At 39.0% G+C, this 20419-nt stretch overlaps 1 protein-coding gene across 50 annotated transcripts in view; it reads right to left on the bottom strand.

Annotated features, from left to right (window-relative positions):
* The window catches only part of Ank2 (ankyrin 2), a 530016-nt gene that overhangs the window by 121902 nt on the left and 387695 nt on the right, over positions 1–20419 (bottom strand). For 49 of the 50 annotated variants that reach the window (XM_026783964.1, XM_013349981.2, XM_013349975.2 and 46 more), the window contains 4 exons: positions 8322–8420; positions 4344–4529; positions 3896–3919; positions 242–340 (listed from right to left, as the gene is read on the bottom strand). In XM_026783964.1, coding sequence (XP_026639765.1) covers positions 242–340; positions 3896–3919; positions 4344–4529; positions 8322–8420 — 408 coding nt within the window. The remainder of the gene's footprint in view (positions 1–241; positions 341–3895; positions 3920–4343; positions 4530–8321; positions 8421–20419) is intronic. The other variant, XM_026783960.1, reaches the window with a different exon arrangement.

Genomic DNA, 20419 nt, shown 5'->3' on the forward strand with positions numbered 1-20419 from the left:
ATGAAGGTTAATATTCAGGGGGATGCCTATATGTTTGTCTTTGGATTCACCTTCTTATTTAGCTTCTCTAGGATTGCAAATTATAAGCTCACTGTCCATTGGGTTATAATTTTATCCTGTGATTAAGACAGTGAAAACTTCAGAATCTTTAGGATGGCGGAAAGGGGTTAAATACGAGACCCATGAGAAGCCATTAATGTTCATATTTGCTTTCTTAAAATACACGTGCTTTACCACGTACCCTGGCCGTGAAGTCCACCGAGGCTCCCCGGTTTAGAAGAAGAGTGGCCACATTGACGTTTCCATAGTGTGCAGCTATGTGCAAGGGGGTGAAGCCGCTCTAGGGAAAGAGAGAAATCGTGGGTAGGAATGCACCTCACACTGTGGAAAGCGATCACTAACTAACCAGAAAGCTTACAGTGAAACCACCTGCCAAGTGCATGAGCGATGCAACTCATGTAACAAATGCTTTAATACAACTCTATCACTTAGTGCTGTAAGGGAAAACCAAATACCCTACACTTGCTGGCAAATTGATTTTAATTTATGAAACTAGTTGTCTATCCAAAACTATGCGTCTTGAGTCTCTCAAAAAACCTGGATTCAGCTGGCAACCACTAAGCATGAGCAATCCATTGTTTCCATCCTCTTAGCAGAAAGGTAACGGGCTTCATACGTGGCCACACAAGGCTTTTTAATATGGCTTCTGGAAACTGGAACTGGGGTCCTTATGTTTGCACAGAGAGTGCAACTTAGCCACTGAGCCATCTTTCCTACCCCTTGATCTTATTTGTAAAAGAGCATTAGTTGGTGTTTTATCTGCAGGAGTGTGATGACAATTTCTCAGGAAAAATGTCTACTTCATTCTGCAGTATCAACGCTGACTTCCTATCCCCATCACAACTGCTTAGACGGTGATTTATGGTGAAAAAGAATTTAAAAACCAATATTAAACAACCCTTCCTCCTATTGGGTTGCCCCATCCTGCCTTGATATGAGGGGTTTTGCCTTGTCTTATTATATGCTGTTTTTTCATTTTTGGTTGTTGTCTCTTGGAGGCCTCTTTTCTGAAGGGAAATAGGTATGGGGAAGAGGGGAGTTGAGATAATATTGGGAGGGATGGAAAGGGGAAATTGCAGTCAGGATATATTGAATAAGAGAAGAATCTATCTTCAATTTAAAATATGTTTGGTATCAATATGATTATGAAATAAAAGATGGTTCAATTGTATCTAATTTCAAATATGAATTAGATATAAGTTTATCATTAAAATAAAATACGTTAAAAATAACCACATCGATGAAATGATGTGGGCATCCGATAACTATTTTATTTCCCACATGCTTCAAAAACAAAGCCTGAGAGCCAAATAAAGAAATCCTTTTTATTTCTGATGAAGATGTGGTTAGATCTTTTTGCTCTTCTTCACAATAAATGCATATTATTTCTTTTTTTATTGAGGTGCTCAAACAGCTGGTAATTTTCCTTACACTGTAGTTTTCATAACTTAATAAAAATATGGGGAAACAAACAGCATTTGTTAGTTAACACACACCACAGTTTACAGACTATTTCCTATTCTCTTGGACTTGGAAATGAATTTTAACATGTAACCAATTGCTTGAAGAAATATTTCACAAGCCACAGTCAGTTTTTTTTTTTATAGATTTTGTGTATAGAATTTGGTTTTACTGTTTTCAAAATGCCAAGATAAGCATTGAGATGGCTTAGGTAACTGAAGGTTGCCGATGCATTTAGCAATGTTAGTTGCAAATAATTTTTGTTTTGTTTAGCTTTGTTTTTTCAAGACAGGGTTTCTCTGTAGCTTTGGAGCCTGTCCTGGAACTCATTCTCTAGACCAGGCTAACCTCAAAATCACAGAGATCCACCTGTCTCTGCCTCCCAAGTGCTGGCATTAAAGGCATGCACCACTATCGTCCAGCTAGTTGCCAATAATTTTTAACTGTAGAGAAGTGAGATATGAAAATAAGAATAGTAACTGTGAATTCTATCTCCACAAATGTGATCAAGATTATTTTACTATGCATGGAGCTGCTGCATTCATGCCAAAACTAAGGGGAAAATCAGTATACAACCCATAATTATTTTATAAAATGTCAAATCCGTTTTCTATTTTCGTCTTAAAAGTTCCTGTCACCCAGACATATTCTGAATATGTGTCTATTACTGTTGCAACAGTTATCTCAGAGATTAAAACATTTCAACCTGCAGGGGAACTCCTTAAAAGCAGGTAGGTACAAAATTCAAATGAGTTCCACGAAGTCCCTGAACGTGACTAGATCCAAAAGGCCCCTCCCAGGTGGAGTAAGCAATAAAAGCTGAGCGTCCTGTGAGGCAAGCTTCAAAGGCAGACCAGCAGCCTGGGAGATGTGAAACCAGCTGAGCTGACTGGAAGGGTTGCAGACCAGAGTCACAGAGCAAACACTCCAGTCTACTGCTCCGCCTGCAGGCTGTGCAGTGTGCTCCAGTTTCTCTGGTTTCGTGAGCTGTCGCCCATGTTGGGGTGGGCTCTGGTGATGCAGCTGTCTCTGGGTCATTTCTGCTCCTTTAAATATCCCCTAGTCCATATTTTTATAAGTAGCCTCAATAAAACTCATTGGTTCACCAAGCTAGACTTCGGCAGTATCTGTACTTTGGTTGGATGTGGGAACCTTATCTGGGTTGAGTAGTCATGTGTGCTGTGCCTCCCCAGGAAAAGTTTTGTTACACACAATTATTCAAGTTATAATTTAATTTCTAATAATTTTATTGTATGCTGGAAAAACATTTCCTAATCATTCGAGTATACTAAAGTTATTTTATCACTTATAATAATTAATTAATTTATGCTTTTTATTGGCCTTCATGATCATGATGCCCCAGGCTGTTACACTGCACAACTCTCTGCTGGTTACACCCACCATAATGCATAAAAATAATTCCCAAGGAATACAAAAGAAAATAAAGTACTAAAATTAGTAAATAAGATCAATTTGTATGATTCCATTCCTAAACAATTTTACCAAGCATTTGAGTTGATATTCCCTCAGCCCCCAATGTCATGCACAAAAAAAGGAAGAAACCAAAAAAGCAGTGCGAATAATTCAAGTAAATTGCATCTCAGTAGATGAATGTGTTAATAAAGATTTGAGAAATATGATATTTTCTGTGAATGCCCAAAGACCTACAACTTCTCCAGAATTATTCTAGAGACCTGACCACCATAACAAAAGTCAACCTTTATAAACAGTCCCTTGCTTTTGAGTGTAGATTATTTTTATAGTATACATTCAATAATGTTTATATTGTGACAAAAGAGAGAAAACACACACCCACTAGAGGCTCCCAAACTTATTTATAATGACCTATTTTATAAGAAGAAGATTATTTAATGGCAAGTATTTTAAGAGTTACAGGAAAAAGGCAATTGCTTTGCTCGTGATGCACAGAGCCATTATGGATCATAAATAATGCACTAAAGGAAAAATGCAGGAAAGGGCCACTGCTATTGAATAACAGAGAATCCGCCCAAATTTTACTTCCCCAAATTCTAATCTTTACATTTTCATTAAGAGGAAAAATTCATATCTCTTTGCAAAAGTTTCAGAATAAGGCTCACTCATTAAATTATAAGCAACAATAGTCTTTTATTTCATGCTGGACTCACAAACTATTCAAATGGTTGGTTTAATAATATCTGTTGCATCAAATATATGTTGCATTAAATATATTTGAGTTACCAATCTCTCTTGATTACAAGAATTTTTCTCTAAATATTTTCCCACTAATAGAACTTTAATCATTAGTATGAATTAGTGAGCATTTATTCTATCTGGGCAAAAACTAAAAATAAACAAAAACAAGGTAAATGTTGGTATAATGGCAATACTGTACCTCGGTTGTCCTATTCACCATCATCTGAAGCAGTGTTTGGTGGAAAAAAGAGGGAAGATGTTACACAATGCAAAATGAAAGAAACAGTAGATGTGCTGGCTGCAACTGAGTACCGTATTCCCAACAAGACAGAGTGAGAAAAGCCAACTCCATTACACCGTAGTCATTCTTTCAGACTCTCTCTATAATTAACGGTGTAAACAGAATGTCTAACTAAATGTCTCAAAGATGGAAACTGGCTTTCTAAAGAAAATCGTTGAGCCCTAATATGTATTAATATTACTATCTCCCAACAGACAGTCCCCTTCCATCTGAACTACCCACGGAAACGATTTACATGTTTTTCTGACCAGAATGCTGCATTATCAGCAGAGACTGTGCCTTGATCATCACCCAGAAGGATGCTGGCAGTCAGAGGGGACCTCTCCACAGATGCACCAGCTCTTACCTTGGATTGGACATCAGCGTTGTGATCATTCTGAAGCAAGAGGGCAGCGGACTTGGTGTCATCTTTCCGAGCCGCAATGTGCAGAGCCGGCAGCCTCACCTTCCCTTTGGTGTCATTCTCCAGGAGGATGGCCACTGCCTGGTTGTGTCCCTGCTGGAGTGCCACAGCTAGAGGAGTGAAGCCGTCCTAGAATATAATTTTCATGAATGAGTGGGCCTGACAACCAGGACGGAAAACTCACTGTGAAGAGCAGAAACAGAGTGGACTCTGCCTTTCCCCCACAGTGCAAAGGCTTTATCAGATTGCTTTCGTGATTTCTATTCTGCATCATAACAAAGCCTGCTGATTATGGTATGTGGCCATTTTACAGGAGTGGGCTGAATGTGCGTTTGTAAAAGGAAAATCAAACTTAGTGTCCAAGCAACAGTGCAAGATAGACGGCTGTCTCTGCATTGTCTCTGGGAAGGTGATAACTGGTGTGGATAGAGTAATTGATACTATTTATGTGAGGATGCTGGAGATTTAATGGGACCTAAAGCTTTTTGGTAAATTAGAGTAGGCATTAATTTTGCAATCACTTACATTTTAGATCGCTAAGATCATTTCAGTATGAGTTATTTATGCCATATAACATTTTAAACCCAATCTCTCAATTGTCGAGAGAGAGGGAGGGAGGGAGAGAAGGAGAGAGAGAGAGAGAGAGAGAGAGAGAGAGAGAGAGAGAAAGAGAGAGAGAAAAGGAGAGAGAGATCCATAAAAAACAGCACAGACAATGCAAAATTAGAAAGATCTCCAGAATAAGATAGAAAACCATCCTAAAAAATTTGGAAAGTCATCTCTATATCATCATAAGCAAGTATTTAAGTTGTGAAAAGATGGCAAGTGTAATCCTCCTTATTTCCCTGAAGTCCGCAAGCAAATGTTGTAAGTACTGTTCATATAACAAGAATGAGGGTGTTAGGCAAATTTAACTATTCAATTTGTTTTCAATATTAATTGTTTATGTGGTTACTGTGGCCTTTTGAGGGAAAATATCTACTCAAATGTATTATACCAGGTATGTAGCATGAATCATTTATGCAATATGAACCATGTATGCAGCTGAACCATGTATGCAACATGAACCATGTATAAAGCATGAGTCTTGTGTGAAGCACGAACCATGCATTCAGCACGAACCATGCAAGCAGCACAAACCATGTATGCAACATGAACTGTAGTCATATGTTGACTGTTCTTTGGAGTAAGTTTGAATTTTGAACATGGCACACTACTTCACGGAGCGGAGGAGTGCAGGGTCTTATGGTAGAGGCCAGCAAGCAGCTGCAGTGTGTGGGTGTGTCTGAACAGCAGACTGAGGGCATGAAGAGCACACCCATCATCGTGTGGATATTTGGGTTTCAAACCCTCCCACTCTGCAGCAGTCTGTATTAAAGGCACGTGGACTTTGCTTTCGTTCTGTGTTGTTTTTCCTTAGAGACATGGTCTACAGAATGGACCAGGAAAAAGATTGTAGCCTAACTTTTGGCAGAATTCAGGAGGAAGGAAGGGAGAAGCGATCAATAAAAATTGTGCTGGCCAGACACAGAGCTAACTCCCTCTGGAGGACTAAAAGCTGGATCCCAACCATGCAGAATTCATTCTGATCTCTATTTCAGGGAAGAAGGCTAAAAATGTGTAATAATTTGTTAAAATCCCTCAATGAACTCTGTGGAAAAACCAGCTAAGTTCAGCAGTTTGGGTTCCATCATTTATTTACTAATCCTATCAATGAGAAATTTTCAAACCAAGCATGTCTTCATGTTGCACGTGTTTGACTGCCATGTGAAAGGATTGCATCATTATCTGATATTGTTTTTTAGGTGGTTGTAGTGTTTGTTGGGCAGTCGACTTTTACACATTATTGCTGCTCACGAGCACAGAACTGCTGCTTGTGCATATCACACACAATCCAATGGAACCAACGGAACCAACGGAACCAACGACGATGTTTCATGACAAAGCATTGGCACATCAGCTACTCGTCCCTGAAACAGTATTCTCTCTTACAGAACGGTGCGGTTAAAAGGCAGTGTACACAGGTTTAACCCATGTGAACCTGGGTAACTATTAGGATAGGTTATAGGCTCAGTACATTAAGTTTATAAATTTCCAATCAATATAAGAAAGTGGCTTCAGTTATTCAAAGATATTTCTTAAATAAAATGTAAGTCACACTTGTGTCTAGGCTAGGCTCCAACCCCTACCCTGCTTGGTTGCCTTTGAAAAGTGTTAGATTTGGTTAGAAAAGAGAGTTCTGCAGGCCACTCTACAGTATGGCCTTTGCTGAGGCAGTGATTACTAAGGGCTGTTTCAGGAATCACAGTGCAACACTGTGATGATCAAGTAGATCAAAGCAATAGTAAATCTGCTGAGAAAGTCAGGAACTGAGTTCAGCGAAAACCCATGTTAGACACACTAAGTCTCCTGGGTGGGTGAAAGAATCCTGGTGTGAAGGTTTCATCTGATTAACGATTCAGCCTTCAAGGAAAACGAGGACAGATGGGTTCCCTTATGCCGGAACGTCTCTCTGAGATACAGTTCCTTGGTTAGCTGAGCATTGTCTTGAGAGAGTCACACTCTACGTGCAGACAAATTTAGTGTCTCGAGGGACATAAAGGCCCCAGGTTATTTTAAAAAAATTACATATCTATACTGCCAGTACATAAATTATGTCTGTGCTGCTGAATACAGAACACTGATGCACGTCATAGGGGAAGTTTTGTTTTCTAGTTAGATGACGTAACTTACTTGATTGGTAACTTACTTAGTATTGAGAGGGACTTCCTTGTTAGTGAGAACAAGCTTCCAGAAAGTGATGGTGAGTGGTTCCATTAAAAGTTAATACTCTCCCCAAAAAAAGAATTAGAAGCAGATTTAAAGCATTTCAGTTGACTTTTCCATCCAGCACAGCGTGGAAGGAAGTTTGTGTTCACTTTACCTATAGATTTACATGTCAGAAAAAAGCTAGAAGCTATATTAAACATTAAGAGATATCAAAATGGCTTCTGGGTGCCTGTCATGTTTTTTCCTGTGGACCAAGAAATGGGAAGCAGAAAGGCATTTCTGCATCAGAAGAAGGTGTTCATAGGAAAGAGGGGTGATGAACTGACCTCCTCTCCAGATGTGCCGAACCCTTAAAAGCCAAGCTCATTTCAAACATTCTTGACATAGTTTCCAGGATCACAGTCACGTGTGTCATGATTTCTATTTTGTCATAAATAACATTGCTAAGGTAGAATCCCGAGAAAATTATACAAACACAGATAGCTATAAATTATTCCTGATGGTCAGAAATTGTTCCTTCAAGGAGTGCTTTGGATCTTAAGATAAAATATTGACAAAAAGCAACAAGGATAACTGAATTTTTTTTAAATAACTTTGCTATTTTTTTAATATTTATTTATTATTATGTATACAATATTCTGTCTGTGTGTATGCCTGCAGGCCAGCAGAGGGCACCAGACCCCATTACAGATGGTTGTGAGCCACCATGTGGTTGCTGGGAATTGAACTCAGGACCTTTGGAAGAGCAGGCAATGCTCTTAACCTCTGAGCCATCTCTCCAGCCCCCAAAGATAATTGAATTTTAAAATGCTGAAAACCCCAAAAGCAAGAAGTGTGATTCAATGGTGTGCACTCCTATAATCTGAGGAGAACTGCAAATTCAAACCTGACTTGGGTTTCACTGAGAGAAAAAAACAACAACAAAAACCCAAGCTTAATGATAATGGAAATAAGAATGCATGATCAGGAACCTAAAATGAAGGTATGAACTAATGGTGATGGCACAAGCCCATGTCCCTCACGGCCATGACGGTCGACTGTGAGAGTAATGGGAACTTTCCCAGCTTGCCATAGACAAAACAGTGAAGGTCCTTTGCAACTGACAGAATGAACATAGACCTTAAAACAAAAGAGCCAGAGAGCAGGACTTACCTCCGTAGCAGTGCTCTGGTTAGCTCCGTTCTCCAGCAAATATTTTACAACATCAATGTGATTCTCCTGGGCAGCCATGTACAAAGGAGTGAAGCCATTCTGAGGACAAACAGCAAAGGCAGAAATCTCAAACCATTTGTAAAGTTTTAGCAAAACCAAAGCTACACCTTGAGGGAATTCACACACTTTACGAAATAATGTCCACGTAATATCTTCTGTATTTATCATAAATGAAGCAGACGATATGAACTGCTTAAGATACACAAAACATGAACTCTATGGAATATATTTCTCTAACAGATCCTTATTATACATACATATAATGGTATCTATAAAAATATCTTCTGTATTTATCAATCCACAAACCATTTACACAGACTACTATTGTCTTGAATATACATACTTGCTTTGCATTTTTTGGTGTTTCATTTATTATTCATAACAGATCATGCTGAAGGGATTATGAACCTGAATGAAAATGAGAAAATCTATACTTTTGATCACAGAGGCATTACATTATTTTTGAAACTACTCTGAAATTTTGTCATTCATTTGCTTGATTATTTACTGAAGTGCAGCTACCAGGAGCTGAGCCATCCCTAGGAAACAGTGATAAACAGGACAAACACATGCTTTCATGAAGTATATACCATAATAATATTCATTATTATGTACTTATATAAAAAAAATCAACAGAAATATTACACCAGGAGTTTTAAATAATGTTTAATTGTCACATGTCCTTTTTATCTCTGTATACTTAAAGATATACCAACTTTGTTAAGGGGGAAAAACACAATTTTAAGAAATTCTCAATCTTTTGTCAGATTATTAAACATTGATGTTCATACTTCCTCTATAATAATGAGAATTAGTAAAAGTGAGCTGAACATGTGATTATCAACCACCCGCAGAAAGTAGCAAAAATAGGTTTTAAGCTATTTTGTTGACATGAAATTCTTCTGCATGCATTGTAAAAATGGAAACATTATTCAAAGTGACCGATAACTAGCAAAATATAAATACTAAAAGACAATAAGTAAAGAAATTTAACTTTTGTTTATTAAATAAAATATACAAGGTGAGAATAATCTTTAATTTAAAAGAGAAATCATCTCTAGTGTTATAATCTGTGACTAAGTACTGCTAGCTGGAGAGTATATATCCCAAGGCTTATCAAGCAGGTGAAACGCGGTGTATTTTAAGAACACTGAAGAGGTGGCGGAAGGATGGAATTAGAGATTCGAAGGAAGGGAAAGCCAAGGAAGACTGTTCAAAACAACGCGTGGGTGTGGAATGAGGATCTTTCGAGACAAGAGGTAGGGATGCAGTAAGAGAAAAAGAACTTTAACAGAGCACAGCAACTGCTAACGGTTTTCCTCTGATGGAATTCTCTAGGTAGAGCAAGAGAAAAAGACACAGAAAGAGGTCATGAAGTCCTCAGGGACAGAGCCACCATGCTTAGACCTTTGCCAGTAAGAGATTCGCCCCTGGGTCTTGAGCTGCAGAGAGACTTTTTTGCCGAACCATTTGAATTGTTCAAACTACCTAAGATTGATAGATATTATTTCCATAGAATATCATCCTGTGACATATAAATTCTCATCGTATATAGGACCTACATAAAACAGTATCTGTATAATGTCTTCTGTATTTATCAGTTCACAGACCACCATTACCTCAAATGTATATAACTTACACAGCACTCTTAGGTTTCAGACTACCATCTCTAACACATTAGGCTAGACGGTACTACTGACACTTACACGTGGCTGAAAATAAACAGGTTCAGGTGAACCAGGAGCCCATCTCTCTTTGGTGTCCAGACTATGGTGGAGATGACCTGACACCAGACGCTTCCTAGTGTTCCCAAGCACAGTCCCAGTCCTCGCTCACTCCTCTCTGTCATCTGTTGCGGAATATTCCTTTACACTGTGTGAAGGTATGTCTCTGTGATTGATTTAATAAAAGGCGGAATGGCCATTATCTAGGCAGGAAGAAATATACGTGGACTTCCGGACAGAGAGAACTCTGGGAGGAAGAAAGGCAGAGTCTCCAGCCAGATCCGGAGTCACTAGGATGGGCATGATGAAGAAGAGATAACAAGTGCATGGGAGAACATAGATTAAAAATTACAGGCTAATTTAAGTTGCAAGTGCTAGTTAGAAACAAGCCCAAGTTTCTTAATTAAAATAAGTCTCTGTTTCGCTTTTTGTGAGCTGACAGCACAAAGAAAAGTCCAACTCCAGTTGTCCTCTCAGACATCCTTTGGCCAGCACAGTGATGGCCTTACATATTCTAATCATTAGAAGCTGAAAATTCTACAAAAAGAACTTTGTAGATGTGATTAAGTTAAAGATCTTGAGGAGCAGAGATGGTGATCCAGAGGGCTAAAGATAACTATGAGAACCTTTACAAGACTTGTAAGGCAGAAACAGAAACTGAGAGCGGAGGGGGCAGCTCTATCTGCTAGTTATAATGATGGAGGGAGGGACCATGATCCAAGGAGTACAACTTTAGAAGATGGAACCAGCCAAAAAATGGATTATCACCTAAAGCTTCCAGAAGAAAACAGCCTTGTAAACACTACAATCTTAACCCTGGATTATTAATTTGCAAAACTAAGGGAGAATAATTTTCTGTTGTCGTAAGCCACTGACTTTGTTAATTGTGTATGTTAATTTGTTACAACAAAAAGAAGAACCAAATGTCTTGGCTTGGGGTTATAGGAGACCAGAACAGACACCGGCCTTTAGTCAGATTTTGTAGCATCTGCAATAATATACATTAAAAATGGAGAACTGGAGTCATGATGTCACCACGGTTAAGAGATGAAGAGCTGGAGCTATGATGTCACCATGGTTGAGAGATGGAGAACTGGAGCCATGATGTCACCATGGTTGAGAGATAAAGAACTGGAGCCATGATGTCACCATGGTTGAGAGATAAAGAACTGGAGCCATGATGTCACCATAGTTATGATATGGAGAACTGGAGCCATGATGTCACCATGGTTGAGAGATGGAGAACTGGACCCATGATGTCACCACGGTTAAGAGATGAAGAGCTGGAGCCATGATGTCACCATGGTTATAATATGGAGAACTGGAGCCATGCTGTCACCATAGTTATGATATGGAGAACTGGAACCATGATGCTTCTGTAGTTATGAGATGGAGCATAGAGCCATGGCCCTATGCTGCCATGAATATGATGTGGAGAACTAGTGCCACAATGCCATCATGGTTAAGGAAAGGGGGCATCTTATTGTAAAACATGTTGAATAAGGAAATACAGATTTATTACAGATCCCAAGTACTGGAAATATCCTTTACTTTCCTTACAATATTTATCAAGAAACATCTCACTTGGGAATAAGGACTACTCCTCTGAGCAATTAGGACAGAGCAAGGCCGTATACCTACACCGTTGTAAACTGTATAGGAAACTGTTCATCTTCTCTCAACGCAGTATTACTGGTCCCCTCACATACACATAAATGTGCTATGAAATATATCATGCCCCTATGGTTTTCTAAAAGGGTTTCAGTTGAAATAGTTATGAAAGCATTTACAATTTCTCATTGCTGGTATAAAACGTTTCTGGCTTATCCTAGGTGCAAGCAAGGAGAGTCGTATACAGGAGTTCTGGAATAGTGCATTCATATCCCTAGAGTACAAATGGCTTCAATCCATATTATTTACTAATCATTGTTCGTGGTCCTCAGATTAGTGATAATGCTTTTTCAGACCCAGAAATCATTCTGAACTCTGGAGAACTCAGCATCGAATAGGACTCTCATCTAGAATCTTTATTTTATGCTTATAGAAATGCCTTGCAGATGGATGGGCGGGTGGCTTGACGGGTAAAGAGCTTTACTGAGTGAGCAGGAGGACCTGAGTTCAGATCCTCAGCGGTGACATAACTGTGGGCTACAACTGTGTGCCCCTGCTTAGTAAATATTATAAGCAGTACCTCTGTCTATAAGAAAATATCAATTATTTATCATTCATTTATATTTATTTAACCAAAAGAAAATAATGTTTGGTAACTATTTACTGCTGGCATTGTACTCAGAGAGTGACTCAGAAACAAACACAAAACCTCTTTGCCACATCCAGACAGACAGGTTGGTCCTGGAAACTGAACTGGAAAAAAGAGGGAGTGAAGGACAGATAGACACAGAGACACAGTTAGAGAGTGCTGCCGTCAGCTGGTTCATGGTTGCTCTGATGGAACAACACCAAGGAAGGCAGAACCTCAGTGGGGGTTGTGATGTACAATCACTATCTACACAGAGACCAGAAGAAGGCTTTGCCTACTCCCTCATCCTGGCCCAAGAAGGCTTTGCCAACTGCCATGGGTCTGAATCAACGTACGGACACCTACCTGATAACGATACCTATTCCCTAGAACTTCTTTACACCATCACTCAAGGCTTCTTCTGCTTTCCACATTTCTTTCCATGAGAATACCCAGTCCAAAGCTGAGAGAACCAAGCTTAAACTACCATAGACAAATTGAGGGACATGTCTCACTACAGCTTTTTATTACATGTTATATAAGGAGAACACAGATAAGGGACACAGAACTCAACCATGTGAGGAAATTCTGCCAGCATGACTCAGTGTAAAGAGTAGGGGAAAGACAAAAGTGCAGAAGGAGAAAAAGCTTTTTAGATGAAGATGAGAAAAGAGAAGACAAATGGGTCTTGCACATCAATCATTGCCAGATGGTGAGGGGATTGGATTCGGCAGGACTTAGCCCTATCTGCCTCAGTAAGAACTGGGCTCTTTGTTTTAAATGGATTGAGAGTCACTTGGGTTTTTTAAACAGGGATTTGGCAGGCACATATCTGCATTTAAGGAGATTACAATGCCAAGAATAGAGAGAAAGAACCGGAAAACACTCTGACTATATAGTTATTGACAACGAAAGGAAGGGTTTTGTAATACTCTTGATGAGAGTTGAAAAGGAAAAATAATGAGATAATTTTGGTCCATTCAAAGGCAAGCTTGTATTCAGATATTTATATTACACTCCATGACTAGAAGGAGTATAAGTGGTTTCAATCCATATATTTATCAATGTTAATAGTTTTCAATTAGCTATAACTCTTTTCCAGATCCAGAAATCATGCTAAACTTTGGAGACTCCAGATATCAAATGGGATCTATATTTTATGCTTATAGAAGTGCCTTGCAGAGGGACAGGTGGGTTGCTTGATGGGTAAAATGTTTTCTGTGTGAGTATGAGGACCTGAGTTCATCCCCAACATTGCTATAAAAGTGGGGTTCACCTGTGTGCATCTGCAATCCCAACCCTAGAGGTGGAGAGAGAGAGAGAGAGACAGAGACAGAGACAGAGACAGAAAGCGCTCTGGATCCCACTAGCCATTCAGTCTAGCTAGTTGAGGAGCTCTGGGTTCAGTGAGAGGCCCTGTCTCACATATAATGATGACGATGATGATGATGTGGAGATCAACAGATGAAGGCGTACAGTATCCGGCTCTGGCCTCCACATGAACATATTCCCACATACAATGCCTATCCCGCAACAGGTATTCAATTCATGTGCCTTAAATAGGTGATGGACAAAATTAACAGAGCAAATTTCTTTTATATATGTGGTGTTTTCAATTTATGTCAAAATTAGTCTCAAACACTTAAGTCTGGTTCCTTCTTTTTAAATGCAGAATGTCTTAAGAGTTTGGTCTTAAGGCATCAATTAAAGAGAGTTTGGTGCTGGGCGGCTTCTAAGTCTAATACTTAAAAGTTATTGCTTTTTAGGATTGTGCCCTCTTCTAGGTCACCTTTTTTAGGGAGAATGAATCTTTCTCATGATATCATTTAAGCAGCCACATGTGACCCACAGGAAAAGGAACTGAGATCTCCCACCAGGGTTATCTTGCTAGCCATTTGAAAAGTACGTGGAGAGTATACGTTCCAGCCCAGAAATGCCTTCAGGGACTGCAGCTCTGGAGGGCCTCACAGTGACCTCACGAGGGACTCTGGAGCACAGCCACCCAAGATAAGCCCTGCTCAGAAACTATGATGATAATACATGTGTGTAATTTCAAGTGGTGAAGTTTGGTCACTATTGAGTGGCAATGCTTAATAAGCACAATGCCCAGCGAGGGACGTCCCACAAGCTCAGACATGGGTCTCTCTTGCCAGTTATACCTCTTGCCATTCTTATTTCATACTCCTTCCTTTCTCTTGAGGAAAGAAATTATCTTAAACAACTATCCTAAAATATTTTAGAAATATAACTCTTTGAATGCTAAAAATAAAAATCTACACACACCGATCTTCTTGAGGATGAATGAGGTATAAGTGTCCTTCAGTGTCCACCAACCCCCTAACTAAGAGGACAATGGTATTTAACTGTGCTGGATTCCAAAAAGGCACGTGAGGGATGCTTCCAGTAGAACCCTGGGATCCGGGTAAGCTATGAGTGAAAGAATTATGACCCAACAGCCATTGTATTCAGTTACCATCTATAGAGTACTTTGAAGTCAAAAGATTAGACGTTTGCATTGATAAGAAAGAATATATGGGACAGATAGCTAGTGTGTATTTGTCTATGTCAAATCACACACAGTCTGAAACAGTATTAAAAAAAAACTATAGCTTTCTATATTCATAATGCCCTAAATTCCAGTGTGTTCTTTGGATTTACTTTCTGTGCTCACAGGAAGACTCAGTGAACAAACAAATCTTATAACCATCTCTAATAATAAAAAATAGGAATGGATACATATAGTCTGGAGTCAGTGAAAGTCAAATCTCCCATCTGAAGAAGTCGTCTGTCTTTCGTAAGAAGGTGACATCAAGATGGAGGGTTTGGCATTACTTTCTGCACAGAGCAAAAAGTATCTTAGCTCTGTGCTAAGAGATTCTTCAGCACCTCGACAGTCTTTCAGTTAACACACACCAGGACAGGTTGGAAGTTACTACCATGGTCATTCTCAGGGCCTCACATCCTCCTCTTCTATCGAAGCAGAATATGAGATGATGTAGGAAATAATCCTGAAGTTATCAGCAAGCTTGAAGGTCAGGGTGATTCAAATCCTATCCCTAAATACACCACAAACACCCAGCTGTGAAGGATGCAGGAAACCAATCTGAACTAATTTTAGTCATGTAAATAAAGCAGACTTTGGGTATTCTGGGGTGTTCTTAGGGAAGAAGAAGGAAAAAAAATAGGATTGCAAATTATTTGATAGTAAAGTTCAACTGCTCTGCTTATCTTCCAGGTTCAAAAGACACTCAGATCACTGACGCCGATCAACCCAGGGCATTCTCTAGGATAAGGTGGCTTCAAGTTTACACGACACATTTGAGCCACTCCCCTCAACCAAATTTAAGATTATTTTATAAAATTGGGACAGAGGGACAGCAATTGTCTCCTTTTATAAACTATAGGCAACAAGAGTGTAGCCACCAACATAGGAATACAGTGAAATTATCTAGAATAAATCAGATGTTGCAGGAAACACGGAAGTGACAGAGGAAGACTCTGAACCTTTGGCTGTGGAGGAATCATTCACTGGTGGCTCACTGACACATCTAAAATTTATACCAAGAAAGTCAAGAAAGTTTTCTTTTTTTTTAATTCAAGGACAAGGTGATCTATTTTTTTATTTGCAATTGGAAACATCTTAATTAATACAGCATCTAGATAAAAATGCAGTTTTCAATATCACCATTAGTTTAAAATAAAGCACCCTTGGTTGGAGACATGACTCAGCAAATTAAGAGCACTTATTACTATTCAAGAGGACCTAGGCTCCATTTGCAGCACCCACATGGTGGCTCACAGCCATCTGTAACTTCCAATTCTAGGGGCCCCAATACTATCTTCTGGATTCTGAGGGTATCAAACATACACATAGTGTATAGACATACATACATACAGCAAAATACCCAATACACACAAAATGAAAATAAGTTAGCCTCTTTATTTTTTAAAAAAGTAAAGATAAAACATTTTATCCAAGAAATTGGAAGAGTACATGAAGTGTAATAAATCACCTGGTCCAAGCAATGAAACTGATTATTATTATTTCTCTTAGTTTTTGAGATTAAAATATAATTACATCATTTTCCCTTCTCTTTCAACCCTCCAAACTATCCCATATACTCCTCCTCCTTGTTCCTATTCAAATTCATAACCTTTTCACTAATTGTTGTGATTTTTTTTCCTAAATTCATAATGACAACTTGCTCAATCTCTAATGTTACATATATATATATATATATATATATATATATATATATATATATATATCTTCAGAGCTGATGATTTGGTAATGGATAACCAATTGGTGTGCTGTGTCCTGGGAAAGACTATTCTTCTCCTCATGGTTTTTTTTTTTTTTTTTTTTGGTTGCCAGTCCACAACCTGAGTAACTTCGGGAATCAGGGAAGGGGCCATTGCAGGAGGGGAGTAATAAAGAGGACAATAGCAATGTACAAGTGTTCTGAATGGGAAAATTAAAAAAAAAAAAAAACCAAGAGGCTCTAATTAGGGGGAGGAAGGAGATAAATGCGGAAATAGAAAGGAGAAGGGTAAAACAATAGTAAGGGTGCCTGGAAAAGTCATACAGAATCACACTATTAACTATCTAAAAATACCTATAATGTATATACCTAACAAAGTCATGGATCTTGGAGGAGAATCTACAAATCACCACTTTACTAAACCAGCATAATGCCTTACTACCTTCTAAATATTATCTAAATATATCCACAGTGAAGGATAATCATTACGCCTCAGCAAGGAAACTTCTCTTTGCAACAGTTGGAGACCATTACAGGAAATCACGGTCAATCAAAATGCAGAGTTGTGGAGCCCAGTCACATGATCTGCGACACAATTCCTCCGCCTAAGGCTGGGAAGAGGAGGGTGGAAAGACTGTAAACGCCAGAGGATCCGGGAGTTGGCTGAGAGACTGTGTCTCCTAGGAATGTCAGAGCCACACTCACGAATTCTCACCAACATGACTGCTCCCACACACAAGTGGACAGGGGCTACACCAATAGAAATGCTAACCGTGCGAGAAAGGAAGGCTCACCAGGCCTCAACCCAGCCCAAAGTGGGAAATACATTTTTGTCTGGTAGTGGAGAACACAAAATTCAGTGACAGATTTGTTTCCATTGCTTTTTGACATATATAATACTAATTTTTATTTAAGTTGTTAGTGATATGTTAAGCTTGGGCAGAGATGCTTTAATAGATAAAGATGGAAGACAGACTGCTATCAAGCATGAGTTTTGTCCTTGGGACCCACACACTCTCAGGAGAAGACTGACACCTGCACCTTACATCCTCCTCTGACCTCCAAGAAAGCACATGACCATGCCCTCACAGCCCCACCTCCCCATGCACACAAACACACACACGCACATACGCGCGCACACACACACGCATGCACGCACATACACATACACAGCCTGAGTACACTTCTTTAAAGAAATGTTATATTCATCTTGGAGTAAATCCCTCTTATGATCTCACATTCATCTTTATAAGCACATGGATAAATTCCTTTCTAATGTGTACAGAACAAATACTTTTAAAGATATAAACTAGAATTATATCTTGCAGATGTTGAACCTGAGAAATGATGAGAGGAGCAATGAAAATGTCTGTGTGTGAGAAGTAAAATATTTTAATGAAGTCACTAAATATATGAGTATTGAAACTGGGTGGCCATTTATCCTCTGGCATGTTTTCTGGATTTCCAGATAAACAGTATAGATTATAAGATCCAGGGGGTTTGTTGTTGTTGTTGTTTTGGTTTGGGGTTTTTGCTTCATTTTGATTTCCTTTTCTTTCATCTTCTTTTTTTTTAAGTGTGCAGTGTACTCTGCCTAGCATTGTAGCAAGAGCTTTAAAACATATGGATAAACAATCATCCATAGTAACCTATGAAAGAGAATATGTTACATTCAAAAAGCAAAATATTGACTGCTCTACATATGCAATGAGAAATTTAAGTCAATAGCAACCACGGTAGGATACTTTAATTTCCCCTAACAGAGCAAAAGCGCATTAGCCTGAAATTCTCATCTTGAATTAAGTCACTGTGCTAATTTAATCAGTTATCATTATTTTATTTTGAAGTTGATGAAATGGGCATCAAAAATTTAACTTCAAAGATTAAATAGTCAAAAGAAGCTATGGCCCTTTTTCTTCTTTCATCCACTACACAGAGAGAGAAAGACAGAGAGAGAGAGAGACAGACAGACAGAGACACACAGAGAGAGAGAGAGACAGACAGAGACACAGAGAGAGAGAGAGAGAGAGAGAGAGACAGAGAGAGACAGAGAGAGACAGAGAGAGAGATACACAACTCCTTTTAATGAGTAACTGTTAAATGTGTTTCCTTTCATTTCAGAAAATAAAATGCTGGTCCAAGCCTCTAAAGGCACACCCAGCATAAAGGCACTGCAGTATTCATGGAGAACAGCTCACAGACAGACTCATTTCTTATGGAGTTGTAAACTGCAGACAGTAGCTAGGGCTTTGTCAGGAAATATAGCTGGTAACAATGTAGCTTTTCTTCCCCCTAAGATATATCCAGAAAATCTGAATCTTCACTCAAATAAAATTATTGCTTCCTCCAACAACGTCAATCATTTTGCCACTTAACCATTACTATCAACCTGAGAGAGCACTTGCAAACCAAAATTTACAATATGTGGTCTCACACATGCAGACATACAGACACACTGGGGATTCAAAAATATCTTTGAGTTTTCCAAAATACAAATTCTCATTTCATTTGCATAATATTTGCTGTGTATTTATTTTCTGAGAGTCGCACAAAAAGTGGCAGAACCATAGATATATTCTTATCCTACATCTGTTATTAAAAAATTGGGAAGGCTAGGACTGTGCTGCAGGGGTAGAGGCACCACATGTGTCTAACATGTGTGAAGCCCAAGATTCATCTCTGTACTGAGCCAAAAATCAAACAGACAAGAAATCATTTTTGAATATTACCAAGGTCCTATTTTATGTGGTTTTCCATGTGTTAGAATACCTGAGGTTATTATTATAAATTGTTCAGCAATGTTTGAGAAACACTGTAGTTTAAGGCGAGGAACCTTAGTACAAAGCCTTTTCCAGGGTAGGTATTGGGACTGTGCTATGTGACCCATTCAGTTAGATTGCGCCATCAGAAGCACAGAGACCGAGAGGGGCACCAACTCCAGTGAATACACCACTTCACAGCTGTTTGACTGTTTTACTTTACAACTCGTCACAGACAGACCCTTCGAGTGATGGATATGTTCAATAAAAATAATCCAAAAACTCTGGGGCTGGAGAGATGGCTCAGTAATTCACAGCACAGCCTGCTCATTTAGAAGACCCAGGACAGATTCCTAGCGCCCACATGACAGCCCACTGCTGACGTGGGATTCCACTCTGTATGCTGTCAACACCATTGGCGAATAAAGAAACTGCCTTGGCCTGTTGACAGGGAAGAACTTAGATAGGCGGGGAAAATTAAACTGAATGCCAGAAAGGAAGGGGTGGAGTCAGGGAGAAGCCACGTAGCTCCTGTCAGAGACAGATACTGGGAACTTTACCCAGTAAGCCACAGTCATGTGGCGATACACAGATTATTAGAAATGGGTTAAATTAAGACATAAGTGTTAGCCAATAAGAAGCTAGAGCTAATGAGCCAAGCAGTGATTTAAATAATATAGATTCTGTGTGATTATTTTGGGGCCAATCAGCCAAGAACCAACAAGCAACTCCTGCAACACACAACCATTTGCAATAACAGCTCCAGGTGATCTGATGCCTCTTTGGGCCTTCATGGGCACTGTATTCATACAGTATGCAAACATACATGCAGGCAAACCATACACACAAATTAAAGGAAAACCTAAAATAATTTTTAAAAAGTCCAAAAACTTGTATAAAGAACACACATATCCAATCATGTACTTATATTTTGTATCCTTTGGGTTATTTATTTATAATTTACAACTTGAAGTATATTAATAAGGGAATTAAGCCTCCTTAAAGTACTTTATACATAGACATAATAAATACACATGTACACACTACACACATA

This window comes from Microtus ochrogaster, chromosome 21 (genome assembly GCF_000317375.1).
Source record: "Microtus ochrogaster isolate Prairie Vole_2 chromosome 21, MicOch1.0, whole genome shotgun sequence".
Classification (NCBI taxonomy): Eukaryota; Metazoa; Chordata; class Mammalia; order Rodentia; family Cricetidae; genus Microtus; species Microtus ochrogaster.